Source organism: Mercenaria mercenaria, chromosome 9 (assembly GCF_021730395.1).
Source record: "Mercenaria mercenaria strain notata chromosome 9, MADL_Memer_1, whole genome shotgun sequence".
Classification (NCBI taxonomy): domain Eukaryota; kingdom Metazoa; phylum Mollusca; class Bivalvia; order Venerida; family Veneridae; genus Mercenaria; species Mercenaria mercenaria.
The window spans coordinates 41,385,634-41,408,175 of NC_069369.1; the positions used below are offsets into that span (position 1 = coordinate 41,385,634).

The 22,542-nt window shown below is 36.6% G+C and overlaps 1 protein-coding gene across 1 annotated transcript in view; it reads right to left on the reverse strand.

The window, feature by feature from the left end:
- Positions 1 to 9,040: 9,040 nt before the first annotated feature.
- LOC123546988 (protease-associated domain-containing protein 1-like) overlaps positions 9,041 to 22,542 on the reverse strand; it is a 68,910-nt gene continuing 55,408 nt past the window's right edge. Inside the window, exons 4-5 of the mRNA XM_045333701.2 lie at positions 18,410 to 18,577; positions 9,041 to 13,405 (exon numbers count right to left, since the gene is read on the reverse strand). Coding sequence (XP_045189636.1) covers positions 13,285 to 13,405; positions 18,410 to 18,577 — 289 coding nt within the window. The 3' untranslated portion in view covers positions 9,041 to 13,284. The remainder of the gene's footprint in view (positions 13,406 to 18,409; positions 18,578 to 22,542) is intronic.

Sequence of the window (22,542 nt, forward strand, 5' to 3'; positions counted from 1 at the left end):
TTTTCCCCACTAAGTGATTCTTTAAATGTTGAAAATGACTCATTACTTGATGATAGTGTTTTCATGTCTGAACCAAAACCTGAACAACGTAAGCAAAAACTTAACAGCTTGACAATTATGATAGTGAACACTCAAAGTATAAGAGCTAAAAAAGAAATTCTCTGGTTATCGATTAGCGAAACAAATCCTGACATAGTAACGGTTTTGGAGACGTGGCTTAATTCTAGTATACATAGTAGTGTGGTTATTCCGGAGGATTTCAAGGTATTTCGAAAGGATCGCAAGGATGGTTTGGGCGAAGTACTGACCTGTTAAAAAGACACTTATCTGCTATCAACTTACTATGGAATAGGATGCTGAACTTGTTGCAGTACAGGATGCGGGTAAACATTCTAATTTGATCATTCTGAATGGATTTAGACCAAGTAACAATGACCCAGATTATACTTACACATTTGCTTAGAGGTAGAGCAATTAGTAATTCATCTGAAAGACTGTATATGGCTTGTTAGTGACCTTAATTTACCAATTTACAAATGCTGGATTTTCCTACTAGGATTAATAAAACCTTAGACTTGTTCACAACCAACAGACCATCTCTAGTGACAAGTTGTATTTGTTTACCCGGTGTCAGTGATCATAAGATAGTGTTTGCAAAATCAGATATCTTTATTTATTTATTTATTTGGGTTTTACGGCGCACCAACACAGTATAGGTTATATGGCGCCAAACAGGACTACAAATTTTGGTTCCACATCTCATTTACATCGAAATAAAAACATGAGGTATGGAATCCAAATTTGCATACCTGCTGGAATCACAGAGTTACTGCACAACCAAGTGTTAAGACCCTATTAGTCGCCTCTTACGATCATGCAAGGGTAAGGCAGTGGTTCCAATTCTTTTCATACACAGATCGTCCCAGAACCACATGGGGCAAATCAGATATCAGCGTCAAATATCGGTGCCCTGTAAAAAGAAAGATTTATCTTTAGAAAAGCGCTGACGAAGAGGGATTAAAATCGGACTTCATTGAATTTAGTAAAAACGTTTGTAACGAACACAAAACCAATACGGATATGGATTTTCTTTGGAGCTGTTTTTCAAGTAAATCAAAGCAACTCTTAGATCTACATGTTCCAAGTAAGATGACTACGTCCAGATATAGCCAGCCTTGGATGAATCGAAGTATTAAACATCTATCAGTTTAGAAAAAGAAATATTATAACAAGACTAAATTTTAGTTCAGAAGGCACTGAAAATATACCAACATTATATGAATTTTATAAGAAAGTGACTCATATTACTGTTACCAAAAATGGACTTCTGAAATTACTGAAAAACATCAATATCCGCAAGGTGTAGATGCATTAGCACTTATCTTTCAGACCTCACTAGACTGCGGCAAGTTACCATCTGCCTGGAAAGAAGCTTTCATCACTCCAATGTTCAAGAAGGGGGACAAGAGTATGTCGTTTAATTACAGACAAGTATCGCTTACTTCTATTTGCTGTAAACTTCTTAACATGTCATACATAGTAATGTCATCTCTCACATAGATCGACATGGCATACTCAGTGATGCATATCACGGCTTTCATAAACAGAGATCCTGTGAGTCACAGCTGATCCTTACAGTCCAAGACCTAGCTGACAGTCTCAACATTGGCCAGCAAGTTGATGCCATATTACTTGACTTTAGTAAGCATCTGATAAAGTGCCCCCACCAACGCCCACTAGCAAAACTACGATGTTATGGTGTGATAGGACATCAGACATTTTGACAGGCAGAACCCAGTCAGTGGTGCTAGAAAACCAACACTACTCCCGTACTCCTGTAAGATGCGGCGTTTCACAAGGCACAGTCCTCGGGCCGCTGTTGTTTTCAGTGTATATCAGTGACATGCCCGACTGTTTCATCTACCTCTCCTCTCTTTGCAGATGACTGTTTGCTTTACAGAACCATCAAAACAAATGACAGACGCAATGTAACTTCAAGATTTATATAAACTTCAAGAATGGGAAAATAAGTGGCTAATGCAATTCAATCCAGCCAAGTGTGAGGTCATCAGAATCTCCAAGAAATGCTCACCAATCATCCCATTATATAGTATTCATGGATCTACTTTATCAACTGTCAAAACAACAAAATACTTCAGTGTAAATATTTCTTCAGATCTGTCTTGGAACAAACACATAGATATAACTTGTTGTAAAGCTAGTAACACCTTGGCCTTTCTTAGAAGAAATACATACAGTTGTCCACCAAAAGTTAAAGAGATGTGCTACAAGTCTTTACTTTGACAAATTACAGAATATGCTGCCACTATCCGGGATCCATATACAAAGTAAAACATCAATAAAATAGAACAAGTTCAACGAAGAGCCGCAAGATACGTTACTGGTGAATACAGCAGAACTATTAGTGTCACATCCATGCTGAATCAATTATCACGGGAATCTTTACCACAATGCTGTCAAAAAGCCAAAGCCATCATGTTGTACTGCATAGTCCACCATCCTATTGCAATACCAGCTGAAATTTACTTGGCCAGACCAAATACCTGTCAATCGAGGGAGGCACAACATGAGATACCTCATTCCACTCCAGGATCCAGATACATAAGGTATCATTCTCCCAAAGTACCATTTGACTATGGAACTCACTTCCTGCTCAAACTGTTGCAGCTGCGACCATCGAAGGATTTAAGTCCGGGCTGCATACGATAGTAGTGTAAATATACAAGGCATTTTTACTTTTAAATTGTACATTTCGGTATCTTAATTTCACTGTGTTTCCTCAATAACCCAACGTATATGTCACAGTGTGTAAAATAAATTGGTATTGTCATACCTATGCTGCAGGCCAAATCTAGAGTATGTTATTGGAGCAAATTATTAAATGCTAAAGATGATAAAATTTGTAAAATATTGTATAAAACTATTCTGCATTTACTTACCCTTGGATATCTTTTGTTAAGTCTAATCTTGACGAGCTTGGTTTGTCTGAATATTTTATTAAACTTGAGACATTTTAAATCACTGGTTAAGACTAGATTGCAAGATCATTTTGTACAAAAATGGAATAACTCTATTGATAACTCTCCTAAATGCCTTGTATATCGTATGTATAAAAAAGTACATTGTTTTGAAAAATATTTGGATATCTTGCCACATAATTTGGCTAAGACTCTTTGAAAATTTAGAACTATGAATCACTCTACCTATTGAGAAGGGAAGACATTATAACATTGAACGTTGTGAAAGAAAATGTACACTTTGTGACAAACATTCAATTGGTGATTAATTTCACTATTTGAATGTGTCTTCTTCAGTGCCAGTAGAAAAAAGTCTATGCCAAAGTATTGTTTTAATCATCCTAGTTCATTCAAACTAGATGATGAATTGTAAAATTAAGACAAAACTTATTAAACTAGCATTATTTTGTGAAACCATTTTGTCTCAGTTCAAATAATTTCATTCTCCATATAAAATATACTGATCTCATAGTTGGATGCACATGTGTAACTCTTAGTAAAGTGATTTATATAACTTTTATTTTTTAGATATACAATATGCTGCTTTGTTGTTTTATACACTTAGCATTGTCTTTGTACTTACTGTTCAATATGTGTATCATTTCATCACATGCATATTATATGCCCTGATGTAGAAATAAACTTGAAACTTGAACTAAATCGCTGATGCGAGAGAGTATGTAAAACAAGTTTTGATTGGCTGCACACTAAAATCTCACAAAATCACGTTCTTGGCGGCAACTGAAAATACACATTTCACTTGACAGCTTTTCTTGAAGAGAGAAACATGTAGTTTTTCCAACTACAACATTTCTTCTTAAAGCGGCATGCCTCCAGATCATTTGACAACAATTTTTTTTTTTTTTAGATGTCTTGAAATAAATGCTATATTTCTTAAGAAGGCTTTAAACCTTAATTACTAACATACTTTATGTTACGGAAACACTTGAGAATTTGCTGTTTTTACTACTTTTTAAGATGAAAATGGAAAAGCGTTTGTCACGCTTATACTCCAGGTAAACTGTCTCGATTATAAGTATCTATATTTTGAAGTCATTATTCACTACTTTAGCTATATATTGGTTATGACGACTGGAAAATGTCTTTATTGCCGCGGCAGTCAGGGGTTCGATTCCCGACGCTGTCATCTTTTTTCTTGATTTGGAATTTTTTAAAAATATTTTAGAAACAAAAATTCATATTCAAATGTTCATAATATGACCAAAACTTCAATTTGAAAGAAAAATTATTTTTAGCCAAAATCTGGAGGCATGCTGCTTTAAGACTTACAGCTACTTTACAGCTCGGGTAAATCCCAGGTTGTCCATTGTCAAGTCCCTTGTTCATGAATTGTTTGGTTAAATTACCTTTAGTCCAGTTTTCATGAATAATGACATTTCAGCTGCTTTTTTCATATATAAGTAAATTTTCCATAAAATGATGCAATTTAGCTTTATTTTCTAATAGCTTACTGCTTTGATTTAACTTTTATTGCTTTTATTTTATTTTATGTTATAGCTTATGCTTGTGTCTGTTTGCAGGACACCCTGCATTTCTACCTATCTGCATAATCTTCCAACAATGGAATAAATATCAACAAACCCTTTTCAACCTTATTTTGTGACAACCCCCAGAAATTATGTTCTACCAACTACACCTCTGTCACATATAGACACACACTTCGAGATTACTCATTTTGAGGTATGAAGTCACTTGGAAGAAGAAGAGGAATTTTCCATGAACACCGGTATTTGCCTAAGGATATAATGCGCAAAAATTTATAGCTTACTAAGTAAGATTTTAGATACAATTTATATCAGGAGTTAAAATGAGCCATGCCATGGGAAAACCAACATAGTGGCTTTGCAACCAGCATGGATCCAGACCAGCCTGCGCATCCGCGCAGTCTGGTCAGGATCCATGCTGTTCGCTTTTAAAGCCTACTGCAATTAGAGAAACCGTTAGCGAACAGCAAGGATCCTGACCAGACTGCGCGGATGCGCAGGCTGGTCTGGATCCATGCTGGTCGCAAACCCACTATGTTGGTTTTCCCATGGCACGGCTCAAATGATTTTGGCTAAGTCATTACAATATTAACATCAGATCAACATTTGTGTTAGTGGTGCTAATTACTGTCTAATCTTGCCAAGACAAATATTAACAAAAAGAAGTTTCAAAGATGATGACAAAAGTGAACTGTTGTATTGCACTATTCATAAACAAATTGATTACAAAATGCCTAGAAAACCCCTAGAGGAAAGGCTAGGCAGATAGAACACAGGCTAGGATCTGTTTACCATCCATAAATATATTAACAAGTGGGCCATGAAGGCCCTGTATCGCTCACCTGACCTATTGACCTAAAGATCATGAAGATATGGTCATAAATGTGGCCTCTAAAGTGTTAAATAGCTTTTCCTTTGATTTGACCCAGTGACCTAGTTTTTGACCCCACATGACCCAGATTCGAACCTGACCTAAAGATCATCAAGATTAACATTCTGACTTAAGTTTCATGAAGATACAGTCATAAATGTGGCCTCTAGAGTGTTAACAAGTTTTTCCTTTGATTTGAACTAGTGATCTAGTTTTTGACCCCACCTGACCCAGATTTGAACTTGACCTGTAGGTCATAAAACTTAACATTCTGACCAAGTTTCATTAAGATATGGTCATAATGTGGCCTCTACAGTGTAAACTAGCTTTTCCATTGATTTGACCTGGTGACCTAGTTTTCGATCCTACATGACCCATATTCAAACTGGACCTTAAGATCATAAAGATTAACATTCTGACCAAGTTTCATGAAGATATAGTCATAAATGTGGCCAGCAAGCTTTTCCTTTGATTTGACCTGGTGACTTAGTTTTTGACCCCGGATGACCCAATATCAAACTCATCCAAGACTTTATTGAAGGTAACATTCTGACCAAGTTTAATTAAGATTGGGCCAAAATTGTGACCTCTAGTGTTAACAAGCTTTTCCTTTGATTTGTCCCGGTGACCTAGTTTTTGACCCCTGATGACCCAATATCGAACTCGTCCAAGATTTTATTGAGGGTAACATTCTGACCAAGTTTCATTAAGACTGGGCCTAATATGTGACCTCTAGAGCGTAAACAAGCTTTTCCTTTGATTTGACCTGGTGACCTAGTTTTTAACCCCGGATGACCCAATATCAAACTCGTCCAAGACTTTACTGAGGGTAACATTCTGACCAAGTTTAATTAAGACTGGGCCAAAATTGTGACCTCTAGTGTTAACAAGCTTTTCCTTTGATTTGACCCGGTGACCTAGTTTTTGACCCCAGATGACCCAATGTCAAACTCGCCCAAGATTTTATTGAGAGTAACATTCTGACCAAGTTTCATTAAGATTGGGCCAAAATTGTGTCTCTAGAGTGTTAACAGTCAAAAACAGTCAAATAGTTGATGCCACCGCCGACGGATGACAGACACAGGGCGATCACAAAAGCTCACCTTGAGCACTTTCTGCTCAAGTGAGCTAAAAATAAAATAATGAAATAAACCATCAAAATGACAAATTGTGCAACATGTGTAGCATGTTGGAGAATACACTCCCTCCCCCGACCACCTCCAATGTGTCACTGACTATGCGTCACTATGCGTCACTGACTTTGATATTTTGTGGCCAAAAACAAATTAGGGCCAGACTATAGAAATCAAATATTCGACCTTATTACAACTTGGTGAGATAACAATTATCACAAATAGAAAATAACAAGAAATTAACATGTTTTATTCTCAAAACCAAAGCTATTGACAGTATTGTGACCCTTTAAGCACTTGGTGAGTACAAATAAGTATAAAATTTAATGACCATTTGTAAAAGCTGTCCAATACATTACAACCATCAGACTGACAATCTTAAAACACACACACTAATGTACATTTATGTCTTATTCTCATGTATCAAATCAACAGATCCATCAAGCAATACAATTTGCATAGAACAATTTTCTGGATATAATAATTTAATAAATATATTATGCAGAATCTGTATAATAAAACAAGAGGACCATGATGGTCCTGAATCGCTCACCTATCCCCACATGACCCAGTGTTGAACTGAGTATGACGTCGTTATTTCTATTATTTGACATAGTGACCTAGTTTTCGAGCACATGTGACCTAGATATCATCAAGATAAAAAATTCTGACCAATTTTCATGAAGATCCATTGAAAAATATGGCCTCTAGAGAGGTCACAAGGTTTTTCTATTATTTGACCTAATGACCTAGTTTTTGAAGGCACGTGACCCACTTTTAAACTTGACCTAGATATCATCAAGGTCAACATTCTCACCAATTTTCATGAAGATCTCGTGAAAAATATGGCCTCTAGAGAGGTCACAAGGTTTTCTATTTTTCGACCTACTGACCTATTTTTTGACCGCATGTGACCCAGTTACGAACCTGACCTAGATATCATCAAGCTGAACATTCTCACCAATTTTCATGAAGATCCATTGAGAAATATGGCCTCTAGAGAGGTCACAAGGTTCTTCTATTTTTTGACCTACTGACCTAGTTTTTGACCCCACGTGACCCAGTTTCAAACTTGACCTAGATATCATCAAGGTGAACATTCTGACCAATACTCATGAAGATCTCATGAAAAATATGGCCTCTAGAGAGGTCACAAGGTTTTTCTATTTTTAGATCTACTGACCTAGTTTTTAACCCCACGTGATCCAGTTTCGAACTTGACTTAGATATCATCAAGGTAAACATTCTGACTAATTTTCATGAAGATCCATTGAAAAATATGGCCTCTAGAGAGGTCACAAGGTTTTTCTATTTTTAGACCTACTGACCTAGTTTTTGACCGCACGTGACCCAGTTTCGAACTTTACCTAGATATCATCAAGGTGAACATTCTGACCAATTTTCATGAAGATCCATTGAGAAATATGGCCTCTAGAGAGGTCACATGGTTTTTCTATTTTTAGACCTACTGACCTAGTTTTTGACCCCACATGACCCAGTTTCGAACTTGACCTAGATATCATCAAGGTGAACATTCTGACCAATATTCATGAAGATCTCATGAAAAATATGGCCTCTAGAGAGGTCACAAGGTTTTTCTATTTTTAGATCTACTGACCTAGTTTTTAACTCCACGTGACCCAGTTTCGAACTTGACCTAGATATCATCAAGTGAACATTCTGACCAATTTTCATGAAGATCCATTGAGAAATATGGCCTCTAGAGAGGTCACAAGGTTTTTCTATTTTTAGACCTAATGACCTAGTTTTTGACCCCACGTGACCCATTTCGAACTTGACCTAGATATCATCAAGGTGAACATTCTGACCAATATTCATGAAGATCTCATGAAAAATATGGCCTCTAGAGAAGTCACAAGGTTTTTCTATTTTTAGATCTACTGACCTAGTTTTTGACCCCACGTAACCCAGTTTCGAACTTGACCTAGATATCATCAAGGTGAACATTCTGACCAATTTTCATGAAGATCTTGTGAAATATATGGCCTCTAGAGAGTCACAAGGTTTTTCTATTTTTAGACCTACTGACCTATTTTTTGATGGCACGTACCCAGTTTCGAACTTGACCTAGATATCATCAAGATGAACATTCTGACCAACTTTCATAAAGATCCCACAAAAAATGTGACCTCTAGAGATGTCACAAGGAAACAGTCAAACAGTTGATGCCACCGCTGACGGATGACAGACACAGGGCGATCACAAAAGCTCACCTTGAGCACTTTCTGCTCAAGTGAGCTAAAAATAAAATCATGAAATAAACCATCAAAATGACAAATTGTGCAACATGTGTAGCGTGTTGGAGAATACACTCCCTCCCCCGACCACCTCCAATGTGTCACTGACTATGCGTCACTATGCGTCACTGACTTTGATATTTTGTGGCCAAAAACTAATTAGGGCCAGACTATAGAAATCAAATATTCGACCTTATTACAACTTGGTGAGATAACAATTATCACAAATAGAAAATAACAAGAAATTAACATGTTTTATTCTCAAAACCAAAGCTATTGACAGTATTGTGACCCTTTAAGCACTTGGTGAGTACAAATAAGTATAAAATTTAATGACCATTTGTAAAAGCTGTCCAATACATTACAACCATCAGACTGACAATCTTAAAACACACACACTAATGTACATTTATGTCTTATTCTCATGTATCAAATCAACAGATCCATCAAGCAATACAATTTGCATAGAACAATTTTCTGGATATAATAATTTAATAAATATATTATGCAGAATCTGTATAATAAAACAAGAGCTAAACGTAAACACACACTGCCCAATCCCAAACTCTTTCAAGAGATAGCCTGTAAATTAGGTTTCTCATCTATTTTACAAGGTCAGACTTCCAGTGAAGTTTTATGTCTGCACACCAAAGTATTATACAATATTTCTTAGAATTTATTATCAGTCATTGTTGGACACCCATATTTCTTTCCCTTCATTGCCAGCAGGTTATTTAGTTCACATTTTGTTGTTTTGGGTTGTATCCAAAACAGATATTTCAATGGTTCATTCATAATTTGATAAAAATACTGACACCAAATACAATGTTTATTCTATTCTATGAAAATTAGATATATAGCTTATTTACCTACTGTTAATGAATGAAATTGTGGGCATCTGTGCATGATGAGTGTAATCCAGACATTTTACCTCAAAATTAAACATGCAGGCCATGATAGCCCTAGATTGCTCACCTGAATTTTGTTTAAAGGTATTTCTATATCAAGCTCTAATAGCCCCGAACAGTAGGTCGAGTGCCCCAATTTGAACCAGTTTGAGAATAATGCAATAATACCGACAGAGCTTGGTGAAGATCCAGCAAGCTGTTCATGAGAAGAAGTCATTTAAAGGTATTTCTTGTTTTAGCTCTTGGGGCCCCTAAAACAGGCCAAGTGCCCCAATTTCAATAAATCTGGAAGCAGAACTTACAAGGATGCTACAGACCAAGTCTGATGAAGACCAATGAAGCAGTTCATGAGAAGATCCTTTAAAGATATTTCTATTTTTAGCTCTAGTGGCCTCTAAATTGGGCCATTTAGCACCCAAATTTGAACAAAATTGGGAGAGGACCTTAAAAATAATGCTACAGACCAAGTTTGATGAAGATCCACCACATGGTTCAGCAGTCATTCAACGGTATTTCTATTTTTATCTCTAATAGCCTCTAATAGGGGCCAAGTGCCCCTATTTTGACTAAATTCTGGAGAGGACTTTATAATGATATTAAAGATCAAGTCTGATGAAGATCAATCATGAGAAGTCATTTAAAGGTATTTTTATTTTTAGCTCTAATGGTCTCTAAAAGGGACAGAGTGCCCCTGTTTGCAACAACTTCATAATTATGCTACAATTCAAGTTTTCTATCTTAGCTCTGGTGGCCCATAAAAGGTACCAAGCTAAAACATTTGAATACACTTAATAGAGGACCATGTCACGATGCTACTGACCAAATTTGATGCAATTCTGAACAGTAGTTTCAGAAGAGATGTCATCTGGAGAGAAGTATCGACGGACGGATGGACAATGACTAGTGAGCGATCACATCAGCTCACCAGAGCACTTTGTTCTTAGCCCTCATAAACAAGTAACACCTAATAAAGTTTCCTGTATGTGGGTCATTGTCCTTCCACACACTGGCCCTTAAATCAAAAGGGGTTACTTAAAGAACATAGGCAATCATCCGATGATGTTAAATACCTACAAAAGTGCTCATTTGAAATTATTTCCGGTTTCAAAATTATTATATTGAACCCCCCCCCCCCACACACACAGAAGATTTTCACAGGCAATACAATATGATGGATATAGTGAAATAGTCGAAACAATTTCCAATTACTTATAAGAAATCGTCAACTGACAAACCATCTAACATGTGCAAAACAAAATATGCCTGTCCATCAAACAGAGGCATAGTAAATAAAGAATGTGTATAAATTCTAAAGATAGGACACATCATCTGGATCAATACAAGTATACAACCAAAGAATGAAGTTAAGTTTACAATGTTCTACCACAAACAAACTGCCAACAAATAAATGTGAAACACAGAAATGAAAATTTGAATATATGTTTATAGAGCAATCACAAAGAAAACTTAAAATTGAACAATCCAAGAGCTATAAGATGCTCAAACGGATTAAGTATCTTGATCAAAGTAAAGTAAAAATAACTCAGTAACTTTGATAATGGTTGGACAATATGTAAAAAAAATATTGAACACTGACCAAGTTGATAATCATAACAATGGCTCTCCATAAGACAGCGTGCTCCACTATTTGGTGATTTGACAGTAAAATGAATTTATGTCTCAGTAAAAGACCTCTACTTTAAAAGGAAGATACACCAAGATATAAAAAGACCCTACAAATCGGAGGGGTTAAAGGTCAAGTATGGAAGGGCACTGACATTCTTTATTTTGATAGAATTAAATTATATCAGAAAAAACAGTCCAAGAAACTACATGCACATAAAGTATAAAGACTTTGCTAAACTCAAATTATATTTTGTATATTTATTTTTATTTTATTTATTTATTTATTATTATAGCAGATGATGATGATAAAGATACATCATTATCTTATATTGTACTAAAGTTATAACCAGAAAGCGAAGATTGCCAAAAAAGCTTTAAGTATGAAAGGGGCATAATTCTGTCAAAAATACAATTAAGAGTATTGAGATTGTAACCACACATGCAGATGATGATTATAAAGAAATACTTTTAATTTCAAGTCATTATCTTTTAAAGTACCAAAGATATGTCTATAAATGAAGCTTTCGAAAAAAAATTTCACATGAAAATAATTCCAAGTATAACAACTTGGTGACCTTGACCTTCAGTATAATGGGCCCAGCCCCTGCACATACTTTGTATGCTGGACAATGTTTATGTGAAGTTACAGTTAGATATAAGCAATAGTAACAGAGATATGATAGAAAAACAAAGGTTGCCTTTAAAATAACATAAGTATAACACCTTGACCTTGGGTTTAATGGGCTCAGCCCCAGCACATACTTTGTTTGTATGCTGGACAATGTTTATTTGAACTTACGGTAAGATATAAGCAATAGTAACAAAGATATGACAGAAAAACAAAGGTTGCCGAGAAACTTTAACCTTAAAAATAATCTAAGTATAACACCCTGGTGACCTTGACCTTATGTATAATAGGCCCAGCCCCTGCACATATTTTATTTGTATGCTGGACAATGTTTATGTGAAGTTACAGTAGGATATAAGCAATAGTAACAAAGATATGACAGAAAAAAAAAGGTTGCCGAAAAAACTTTAAACAAGAAAGGACACGCTGACGCCGGGGCAAGTAGAACAGCACCCCTATTCTCCTAATAGTAGAGCTAAAAATAGATGACATTACTAGAGTGTTAAAAGACAAAGTGTATTTCTTTTTACAGCTATACAGATTTACAAAATCATCACAAGCAGAACTTGAGGCCTTTTTTTCTTCTATCACAGAAAAGAGTAAACTCTTACTCTTTTTTTATAGCACTTCACACTTACAAAAACATGGATGCACATTTTCAAAAACTTAAAAATTTTATTTTACAAATGATATGTAACTTTATCGCTAATGACTAATATGATGTCTGCAACGAAACACTGCTATGGCATAGATAAACTGAGGTGACTGCTATGGCATAGATAAACTGAGGTGACTGCTATGGCATAGATAAACTGAGGCAAATCTAGGAAACTGCCTCATATTTCTCAGAAAACAAAATAAAAATATTTGCAGTAGTAAAAAAATAATTGCTCTGCATCCCCACCCACCCTTACCCAATACACACACTTCCCTGGTGTTTTTATGACTGGCTAGTGTTACATATCAGATTTCTAATTAATCAACAAAGACAATTATAACATATATTTAATGCTATTAAAGCATTCTTTTCAAACCATTCTCTAACATCATGCGTATAACAAGTATCATCACTGGAATACATTCTTCTAATCATCCATCACCAAAACATTTACCAAACTGTTCAAGATATTTCCACTGGAATACATTCTCCTTACCAGCCATCACCAAAACATTTACTAAGACAACATCCATCATCAAACCATCGAGAAATTGTGGAAAACCTTTCTGTTGGAATACATTTGTCTATATCATCAATACATTTACTATGAGAAAATCCATCACCAAGATGTCTGAGATATTGAGTATAAACTGTTTCTATCACCACAATGTCCAAGGTGGTTGGTTTACATGATAAACATTTGCTCCAGTAACATTAATTGGAATTGTTATCACAGCGAAGCGTTGTCCTAATTCATCTAATTTGGTTTTAATCATATGCCTGAAAAAGAAGTGTTGTACTTCTTAAAAAATATATATATAATAATTTAAATGTTTGTGTCTTACCAGTGACACTGCATAAACATGTATTTGATCATCTTTCATTAAGTACTTTACTGATTAAGAAATGTAACTTGTATAATATTAAGTGTTGTTTGTCTTAAAACCACCATTTAATGGAATATTGATGTCCACATAATGTAACTTCCATTACACTGAATTTATTCACATCCTGATAAAGGCACAATGTTGGCATGATAGTACAATTAACTAAAACCTTGCAATCATGTTAACTTAGTAATATCATTCTAATATGTTTATAGGCTCTTGGCTAGTTTACAAACAACAAACAAATACATATGACCAGGGCTTTGGATATTTGCTGGTTTCTCAGTTTTAAACGACACTGACCCTAAGGCACTCACTTGTGTACAAAGCTTCAAGTGTGTTTGTATAATGTAATGGTTTAAGTACAGAGCAATAATTTGAACAGTTACGGTAAACAATACAACTCTGATATCACACGCCAAATATCAAGGCTCTAGCTTTTATTGATTCAGAGAAGATTTTCAAAGTTTCTTATACATAAGCCTAAAGTATGTACATGTCACACACAGGGGTGTGGCCATTTTTGACCTTAGTGCAATAATTTGGACAAGCAAACCCATAAATCATATGCCAACAGAAAAAGATTTTTAAAATCTGATAGCTGAAAACCTACTTTTACCAAAAAGACCCACAGTCATGTTCAATCAACCGGAACCATTTGAACAATTTTGAAAGACTCATCAGCTACCCTGAGATCATTGTAAAATTTCATCAAAATCCATTCAGTTGTTTTGAAGGCGATATTGTTTAAAGAAATTGTTGATGAAAAGTGACCACGCCCTCTGGCGTTCATGTTTTTTGCAAATCAGAAAAATTTGAAGGTCACACAAGGATAATATGAGTGAAATTATTTTAAAATCGGGTTAACAATTTTATACAAGAAGATATTCTAACTTTCTACTATATACATATAGGTAAGTGACCATGCCCCTTAGCACTGAAGTTAGCAGCCATGTTTTTTTGACAAAATCGGAATAATTTGAACAATCTTGGACAAACAAGAACCATTTGTGTAAAATTACTTTAAATTTTGGGCTAGCAGTTTCACACAAAAAGATTTTTAAAGTTTCCACTATATACATATAGGGGAAAGTGACCACGCCCTCTGGTGGCCATGTTTTTTGACCAACCAAAATAATTTGAACAATCTTGGTAGAGGGTCACACAAGGACCATTTGAGTAAAATTATTTTAAAATCAGGCCAGCAGTTTCACACAAGAATTTTTAAATTTCCACTATATACATATAGGGAAAAGTGACCACACCCCCTGGTGGCCATGTTTTTTGATGAATCGGTATTATTTGAACAACTTCGTAGAGGGTGACATAAGGGCCATTTGTGTTAAACTATTTCAAAATCGAACCATCGGTTTAGGAGGAGATGTTGTTTATAGATTTTTCTATTTTTAGCTCTGGCGGCCCCTATGTGCAACCAAGCAGAACCGTTTGAACAACAGCCATGCCAAGTTTCATCAAAATCCATTCAGTGGTTTTGGAGGAGAAGTCTTTTAAACACAATTGTTGACAACAGACTGACACACACATGCACAACGCACGACGGACACAGCATGATCGTTGCTCAGGTGAGCTAAAAACAAACAAGAGGGCCAAGATGGCCCTAGGTTGCTCACCTGAGTAACACACCATAACAGTGTAAACATGTCTGACCTAGTGACTCAGTTTTGAAACCACATGACCCAGTTTCAAACTCGTCTGAGTTTTCAATTTATTTATTTGGGTTTTACGGCACACCAACACAGTATAGGTTATATGGCGCCAAACATCTGAGTTTTCAAGGAGATAAACATTCTGACCAAGTTTCATGAAGATTGGAGCAAAAATGTGGCCTCTTGAGTGTAAACAAGATCTTTCTTCGATTTGGCGTATGGACCTAGTTTTTTACCCATCCTGATCTAATATTAACTCGTCTGAGATTTCATTGAGACAAATATTCTGACCAATTTTCATTAAGATTGGACCAAAAATGTGGCCTCTCGAGTTTAAACAAGCATTTTCTTTGATTTGAGCTAGTGACCTAATTTTTGACCCCAAATGACCCAGATTAAAACTTGTCCAATTCGTAAATTTTATAAAAACAAACATTCTGACAAATTTCCGGGAAGATTGGAGCAAAAAAGTGGCCTCTATAAAGTGTAAACAAGCTTTTCCTTTGATTTGACCTAGCAACCTAGTTTTTGACCCCACTTGACTCAAAGACTTCATGATAACAAACATTCTGACCAAGAGTTATGAAAATTGAATCAACAAGAGCTGTCTCCATAGGATGACACATGCCCCCGATGGCACTTTGAATGAATAGTTATGGCCGATGTTAGAGTTTAGGACCTTTGACCTACGGAGCTGGGTCTTGCACGCGACATGTCGTCTTACTGTGTCACACATTCATGCGTAGTTATTTTAAAATCCATGCATGAATGACAAAGATATGGACCGGACACGCCCATCAATGCACTATCATGAAAAATGACCTTTAACGTCTAAGTGTGACCTTGACCTTTGAGCTACGGACCTGGGTCTTGAGTGCGACATGTCGTCTTACTGTGGTACACATTCATGCAAAGTTATTTGAAAATCCATCCATGGATGACAAAGATATGGACCGGACACGCCCATCAATGCACTATCCTTTAACGTCTAACTGTGACCTTGACCTTTGAGCTACGGACCTGGGTCTTGCACGCAACACATCGTCTTACTGTGGTACACATTCATGCCAAGTTATTTGAAAATCCATCCATCGATGACAAGATATGGACCGGACACGCCCATCAATGCACTATCCTTTAATGTCTAATTGTGACCTTGAACTTTGAGCTACGGACCTGGGTCTTGCGCGCGACACGTCGTCTTACTGTGGTACACATTCATGCCAAGTTATTTGAAAATCCATCCATCGATGACAAAGATATGGACCGGACACGAAAATTGCGGACAGACTGACAGACCGACAGACAGACTGACAGACCGACAGACGGTTCAAAAACTATATGCCTCCCTTCGGGGGCATAAAAATGTGAGTCCTAGAGTGTAAACAAGCTTTTTCTTTGATCTGACCTGATGATCTAGTTTTTGACCCCACGTCACCTAGATAAGAACTCATCCGAGATTTCACGGTCACAAACATTCTGACAAAGTTTCATGCACATCAGATGGAAAATGCAGCCCCTATTGCACACACCAAGTTTTTTTCCTATGATTTGACCAAGTGACCTAGTTGTTGACCCCAGATTTTGATCAAGACAACAATCTGTTCAAATTCCATGAAAAATGCAGCCCCTATTGCATGTACAAGGTTTTTCTTTGATCTGACCAGGTGACCTAGTTTTTGACCCAAGATGACCCACATTCAATCTTGAAATAGATTTCATCAAGAAGATCATTCTAATAAAATTTCACAAATATCAAGTGAAAAATGCAGCCCCTATTGCATAAACAAGTTTTCTTTGTTTTGACCAGGTGACCTAGTTTTTAACCCCAGATGACTTATATTTGAACTTGACCTAGACTTCATCAAGACAAACATTCTGATCAAATTCCACAAATATTCAGTGAAAAATGCAGCCCTATTGCATACACAAGGTTTTTCTTTGATTCAACCAGGTGACCTAGTTTTTGACCCCAGATGACCCATATTCTACCCTGACCTAGATTTCACCATGACAAACATTCCGATCAAATTTCATGAAGATCCAGTGAAAAATGCAGCCTCTATTGCATACACAAGGTTTTTCTTTGATTTGATAGGGTGACCTAGTTTTTGACCCCACATGACCCAGATTCTAGCTTGATCTAGAGGTCATCAAGACAAATATTCTGACCAATTCTCATAAGTTTCAAACTTAAAATGTGGTCTCTAGAGTGTTCACAAGCTTTACCTTTGATCTGACCTACTGACCTAGTTTTTGACCCCACATGACCCAATCTGAACTTGGCCTAGAGATCATCAAGACTAACATTCTGACCAAGTTTCATAAAGATTGGGCCAAAAATGTTGTCTCTAGAGTGTTCACAAGCTTTTCCTTTGACCTGACCTACTGACCTAGCTTTTAACCCCCTGACCTAGCTTTTAACCCCACATGACCCAGTTTCAAACTTGACCTAGAGATCATCAAGACTAACATTCTGACCAAGCTTCATAAAGATTGGGTCAAAAATGTGGTCTCTGGAGTGTTCACAAGCTTTTCCTTTTATCTGACCTACTGTCCTAGTTTTTGACCCCACATAACCCAGTTTCGAACTTGACCTAGAGATCATCAAGACTAACATTATGACCAAGTTTCATAAAGAACTGGGTCACAAATGTGGCCTCTAGAGTGTTCACAAGGCAAATGTTGACGGACGCCGGATGCCGGACAATGACTGGACACAATAGCTCACCTTGAGTACTTTGTGCTCTGGTGAGCCAAAAATCTGAGAAAGGTCCTTATTAAGACGGTACAGACCAGGTTTGGTGTAATTCTGACCAGTAGTTTCAGAGGAGAAGATGTTTAAGTAAAAAGTTTACACCGGCACAACGACTGAGCCAACGAAAAAATGATCAGATATAATACTGAATGACCTTTAACATTGTATGACTATTCACAGTGACCAGTTACATATTTTATATGCTTGACACACTGATTTCATTACTCTATCACATTTCACAAATATAACACTATGTGTAGATTTCATTACTCTATCACATTTCACAAATATAACACTATGTGTAAATAAGATGGGTGGGGTTGGGCCAACTGACGTGTATTAGAATGTGTTTTCCTTTCAGATTGATTAATATATTTCCAAAGCCCTGCATATGACCTTATTACTGAAGTTTAATACAACTTTCTAATCAAAATAAAATTGAAACCTGACATAGGCTTATTAACATTCATACCCGTCTTTCCCTAGAAGGAAAGTAGCTGGAATGCTGACCACTCGATCTGTATTGTCATCAACCATATCAATAAATGACTGATCATTGTTGATATTGTTATCTGTTATCACCACGGCAACAGCACCAGCTTCTTCTGCATTAATAGCTTTGGTAACAAATGAGCACTCTCTGAAACAATAACAGTAAAATCTTACAACTTTTTCCCTGTCTAATCTCTTTATTCGTCAAACTGAGCCTAACACCCCTTTGTTTTTCAGTTACATACATTTTTCCATGTATCTTGTTACTGTTTATAACACATATTGAATAGCTGTGATGATAAAAAAGAAATAAAACATACCAGTAGGTATCTTATCACGAATTTAATTCTAACTTTCGTTTTTGGCATTTGTCACCCATTGATGCGACCGTGATTTTCGGACATTTCTCTCATTTCTAACGAGATTTTCTAGTGCAATCTTAATAAAAAGTCAATAAAAAGTCTGCATTTAAGAAAATATGACAACTGTTGCAAAAGCAGCTCTTATTTTGATGCTTTTTTTGAGAATAATACACAAGAAGGCATCGAACCCCACCCACTTCTAAGCAATGTGCAAAATAAGACAACTTAAAATGTGAAGTTCTTCTTTATTGACATCTTTATTTTAAATGTTATTTTCAAAAATCTTTTTATTAAATGGCAGATGTTTATAAAAATGATAATTTTAAAAGTTAACAAAAATTGATATTTCTAAAACTAATAGCTTTTTAATGGGTGGAAAGATTTAATAAATACATGAAATAATTTCTTGAGTGGTATGAGTACTTTGGTAGTCCTATGCGAACGTCAATGCTATGTGCTGCGCAGTTGTTGGCCTCATAATTTTATCATTTCGGAAAAATTTGAACAAGAACAGTAGAGATTTTTTAAGTTTAATAGCCAACATCCTATTTTCAACCATAAAGATGCATTTGTTCAATAAACCAGAAGCATTTGAACAACTTTAAAAGAGGGCCACCAAAAAACCATTTATGTTAAGTTTCATCATAATCCATAAAGTGGTTTTGGAAGAGTTGTTGTTTAAAGAAATTATTGACGATGGACATACCAACAAATGCATGCAAGACGGACGATGCACGTACAGACAAATGCATGCAAGACGGACGATGCACGTACAGACAAATGCATGCAAGACGGACGATGCACGTACAGACAAATGCATGCAAGACGGACGATGCACGTACAGACAAATGCATGCAAGACGCACGTACAGACAAATGCATGCAAGACGGACGATGCACGTACAGACAAATGCATGCAAGACGGACGATGGACGTACAGACAAATGCATGCAAGACGGACGATGCACGTACAGACAAATGCATGCAAGAAGGACGATGGACGTACAGACAAATGCATGCAAGACCGAAAATGGACGTACAGACAAATGCATGCAAGACGGACGATGCACGTACAGACAAATGCATGCAAGACGGACGATGCACGTACAGACAAATGCATGCAAGACGTACAGACAAATGCATGCAAGATGGACGATGCACGTACAGACAAATGCATGCAAGACGGACGATGCACGTACAGACAAATGCATGCAAGACGGACGATGCACGTACAGACAAATGCATGCAAGAAGGACGATGCACGTACAGACAAATGCATGCAAGACGGACGATGCACGTACAGACAAATGCATGCAAGACGGACGATGCACGTACAGACAAATGCATGCAAGACGGACGATGGACGTACAGACAAATGCATGCAAGACGGATGATGGACACAGTAAGATCACAATAGCTCACCATAAGCACTTCATGCTCAGGTAAGCTAAAAATTCAAGCCAGCATTTTCCTAAGCTAGAATCACACTGTCCCAGATGGGCTTGGGGATGAGTTCCGAATAGCATCCGTAACGCATCTGTAGAACTAACTCTTTCGCAAGCCATCCATTGTATCCGTTCAGAAATTGAAGGCATCCGGAGGCAAGGGTGTGAAGTTTTGAACATGCTCGAAATTTTGACATGGATAATATATCCTTCATAAATCCATTCTGAAGAGATTGTAACAGATATTAAAAATTTGTAACAGTCCTGAAGACAATAATTATTGTGGTAAAAAAATACGAGCTATTATAGCTTTATTCCTTAAGGTTCTGTTACCATTGCATTAGAGATTTATAGCAAAACAAATTCTCAAAACCCATTTTTTTCTTACTCATCCGGAGTTATTCGGGGATGGAAATCCAGAACTCATCCACAAGCCCACCCGGGGCAGTGTGATTCTATCTATACAAGAAAACTTTTTAAGTTTCGACTGTTTACATATAGGGAAAAGTGACCACATCCTCTGGCAGCTATGTTTTGTGACGAATCAGAATAATTTGAACATTCTTTGTTGAAGGTCACACATGGACAATTTGTGTGAAATTACTTTAAAATCAAGCCAGCAGTTTCATACAAGAAGATTGTTTTCAGTTTCCACTATATACATACATACGAATAAGTGACCACACCCCCTGGTGGCCATTTTTTGACTATTCAAAACAATTTGAACTAGAGGTGCTTTTGAGAAAAGCGTATGTTCCCCACAACTGTCTAATCATCTGAATAGTAAGTCTGTCTTTGTATACTGTCTGTGGCTTATTGGTATTCACATGTTGAAGTAACCGGTCTACAATGCTGTGTCGGTAGTGGTAACAGGTCTACAATGCTGCACCGGTCTACAATGCTGTATCGATAGTAGTGGAGTGGAGTAACCGGTCTTTAATGCTGCACCGGTAGTTGTTCGTAATTATGTTCTAGGGCCATAATTTCGAAGTGTCTTGACCGATTTGGCTAATTATCGAACTTGACTGAAGTCTTATGGTCAAAAACATTTTGTTCAAGTTTGGTGAAGATCGGATGAGAAATGTTCGAATTAGAGAGTGCGGACAAGCTTTGTGACAGACACATACCTGTCAAGTCTGACGCTTGAATCGTGATTCTCATGAATTCAAGGTTTGATCACGACTTAACGAATTTGGAGCATTTTCTCACGCTTTCTAAAACAAGAGGGCCAAGATGGCCCTAGGTCGCTCACCTAAGAAACACACCATAACAGTGTAAAACATGTCTGACCTAGTGATTTCATGGAAACAAAAATTAATATTCTGACCAATTTTCATTAAGATTGGACCAAAAAATTGGTCTCTTGCGATAAAACAAGCATTTTCTTAGATATGACCTAGTTTTTGACCCTAGATGACCAAATGTTCAAACTCGACCTAGATTTTATCAAGGCAATCATTCTGACCAAAATTCATGAAGATCAATTGAAAAATACAGCCTCTATCACATACACAAGTTTTTTCTTTGATTTGACCAAGTGACCTAGTTTTTGACCTCAGATGACCCATATTCAAATTCGACCTAGATTTCATTAAGGCAATCATCCTGACCAAATTTCATAAAAATCAATTGAAAAAAACAGTCTCTATCGCATACACAAGATTTTTCTTTAATTTGATCTAGTGACCTAGTTTTTGACCTCAGATAACCCATATTCAAACTCGACCTAGATTTCATCAAGGCAATCACTCTGACCAAATTTCATGAAGATCAATTGAAAACTACATCCTCTATTGCATACACAATGTTTTTCTTCGATTTGACCTAGTGACCTAGTTTTTGATCCCAGATGACCCATTTTCGAACTCGGCCTAGATTTTATCAAGGTAATCATTCTGGCTAAATATCATGAAGATCAGTTGAAAAATACAGCCTCTATTGCATACACAAGGTTTTTCCTTGATTTGACCTAGTGACCTAGTTTTTGACCCGAGATGACCCATTTTCAAACTCGGCCTAGATTTCATCAAGGATATCATTCTGACCAAAATTCATGAAGATCAATTGAAAAATACCGCCTCTATCGCATACACAAGGTTTTTCTTTGATTTGACCTAGTGACCTAGTTTTTGAACCGAGATGACCCATTTTCGAACTCGGCCTAGATTTCATCAAGGTAATCATTCTGACCAAAATTCATGAAGAATCAATTGAAAAATACCGCCTCTATCGCATACACAAGGTTTTTCTTTGATTTGACCTAGTGACCTAGTTTTTGAACCGAGATGACCCATTTTCGAACTCGGC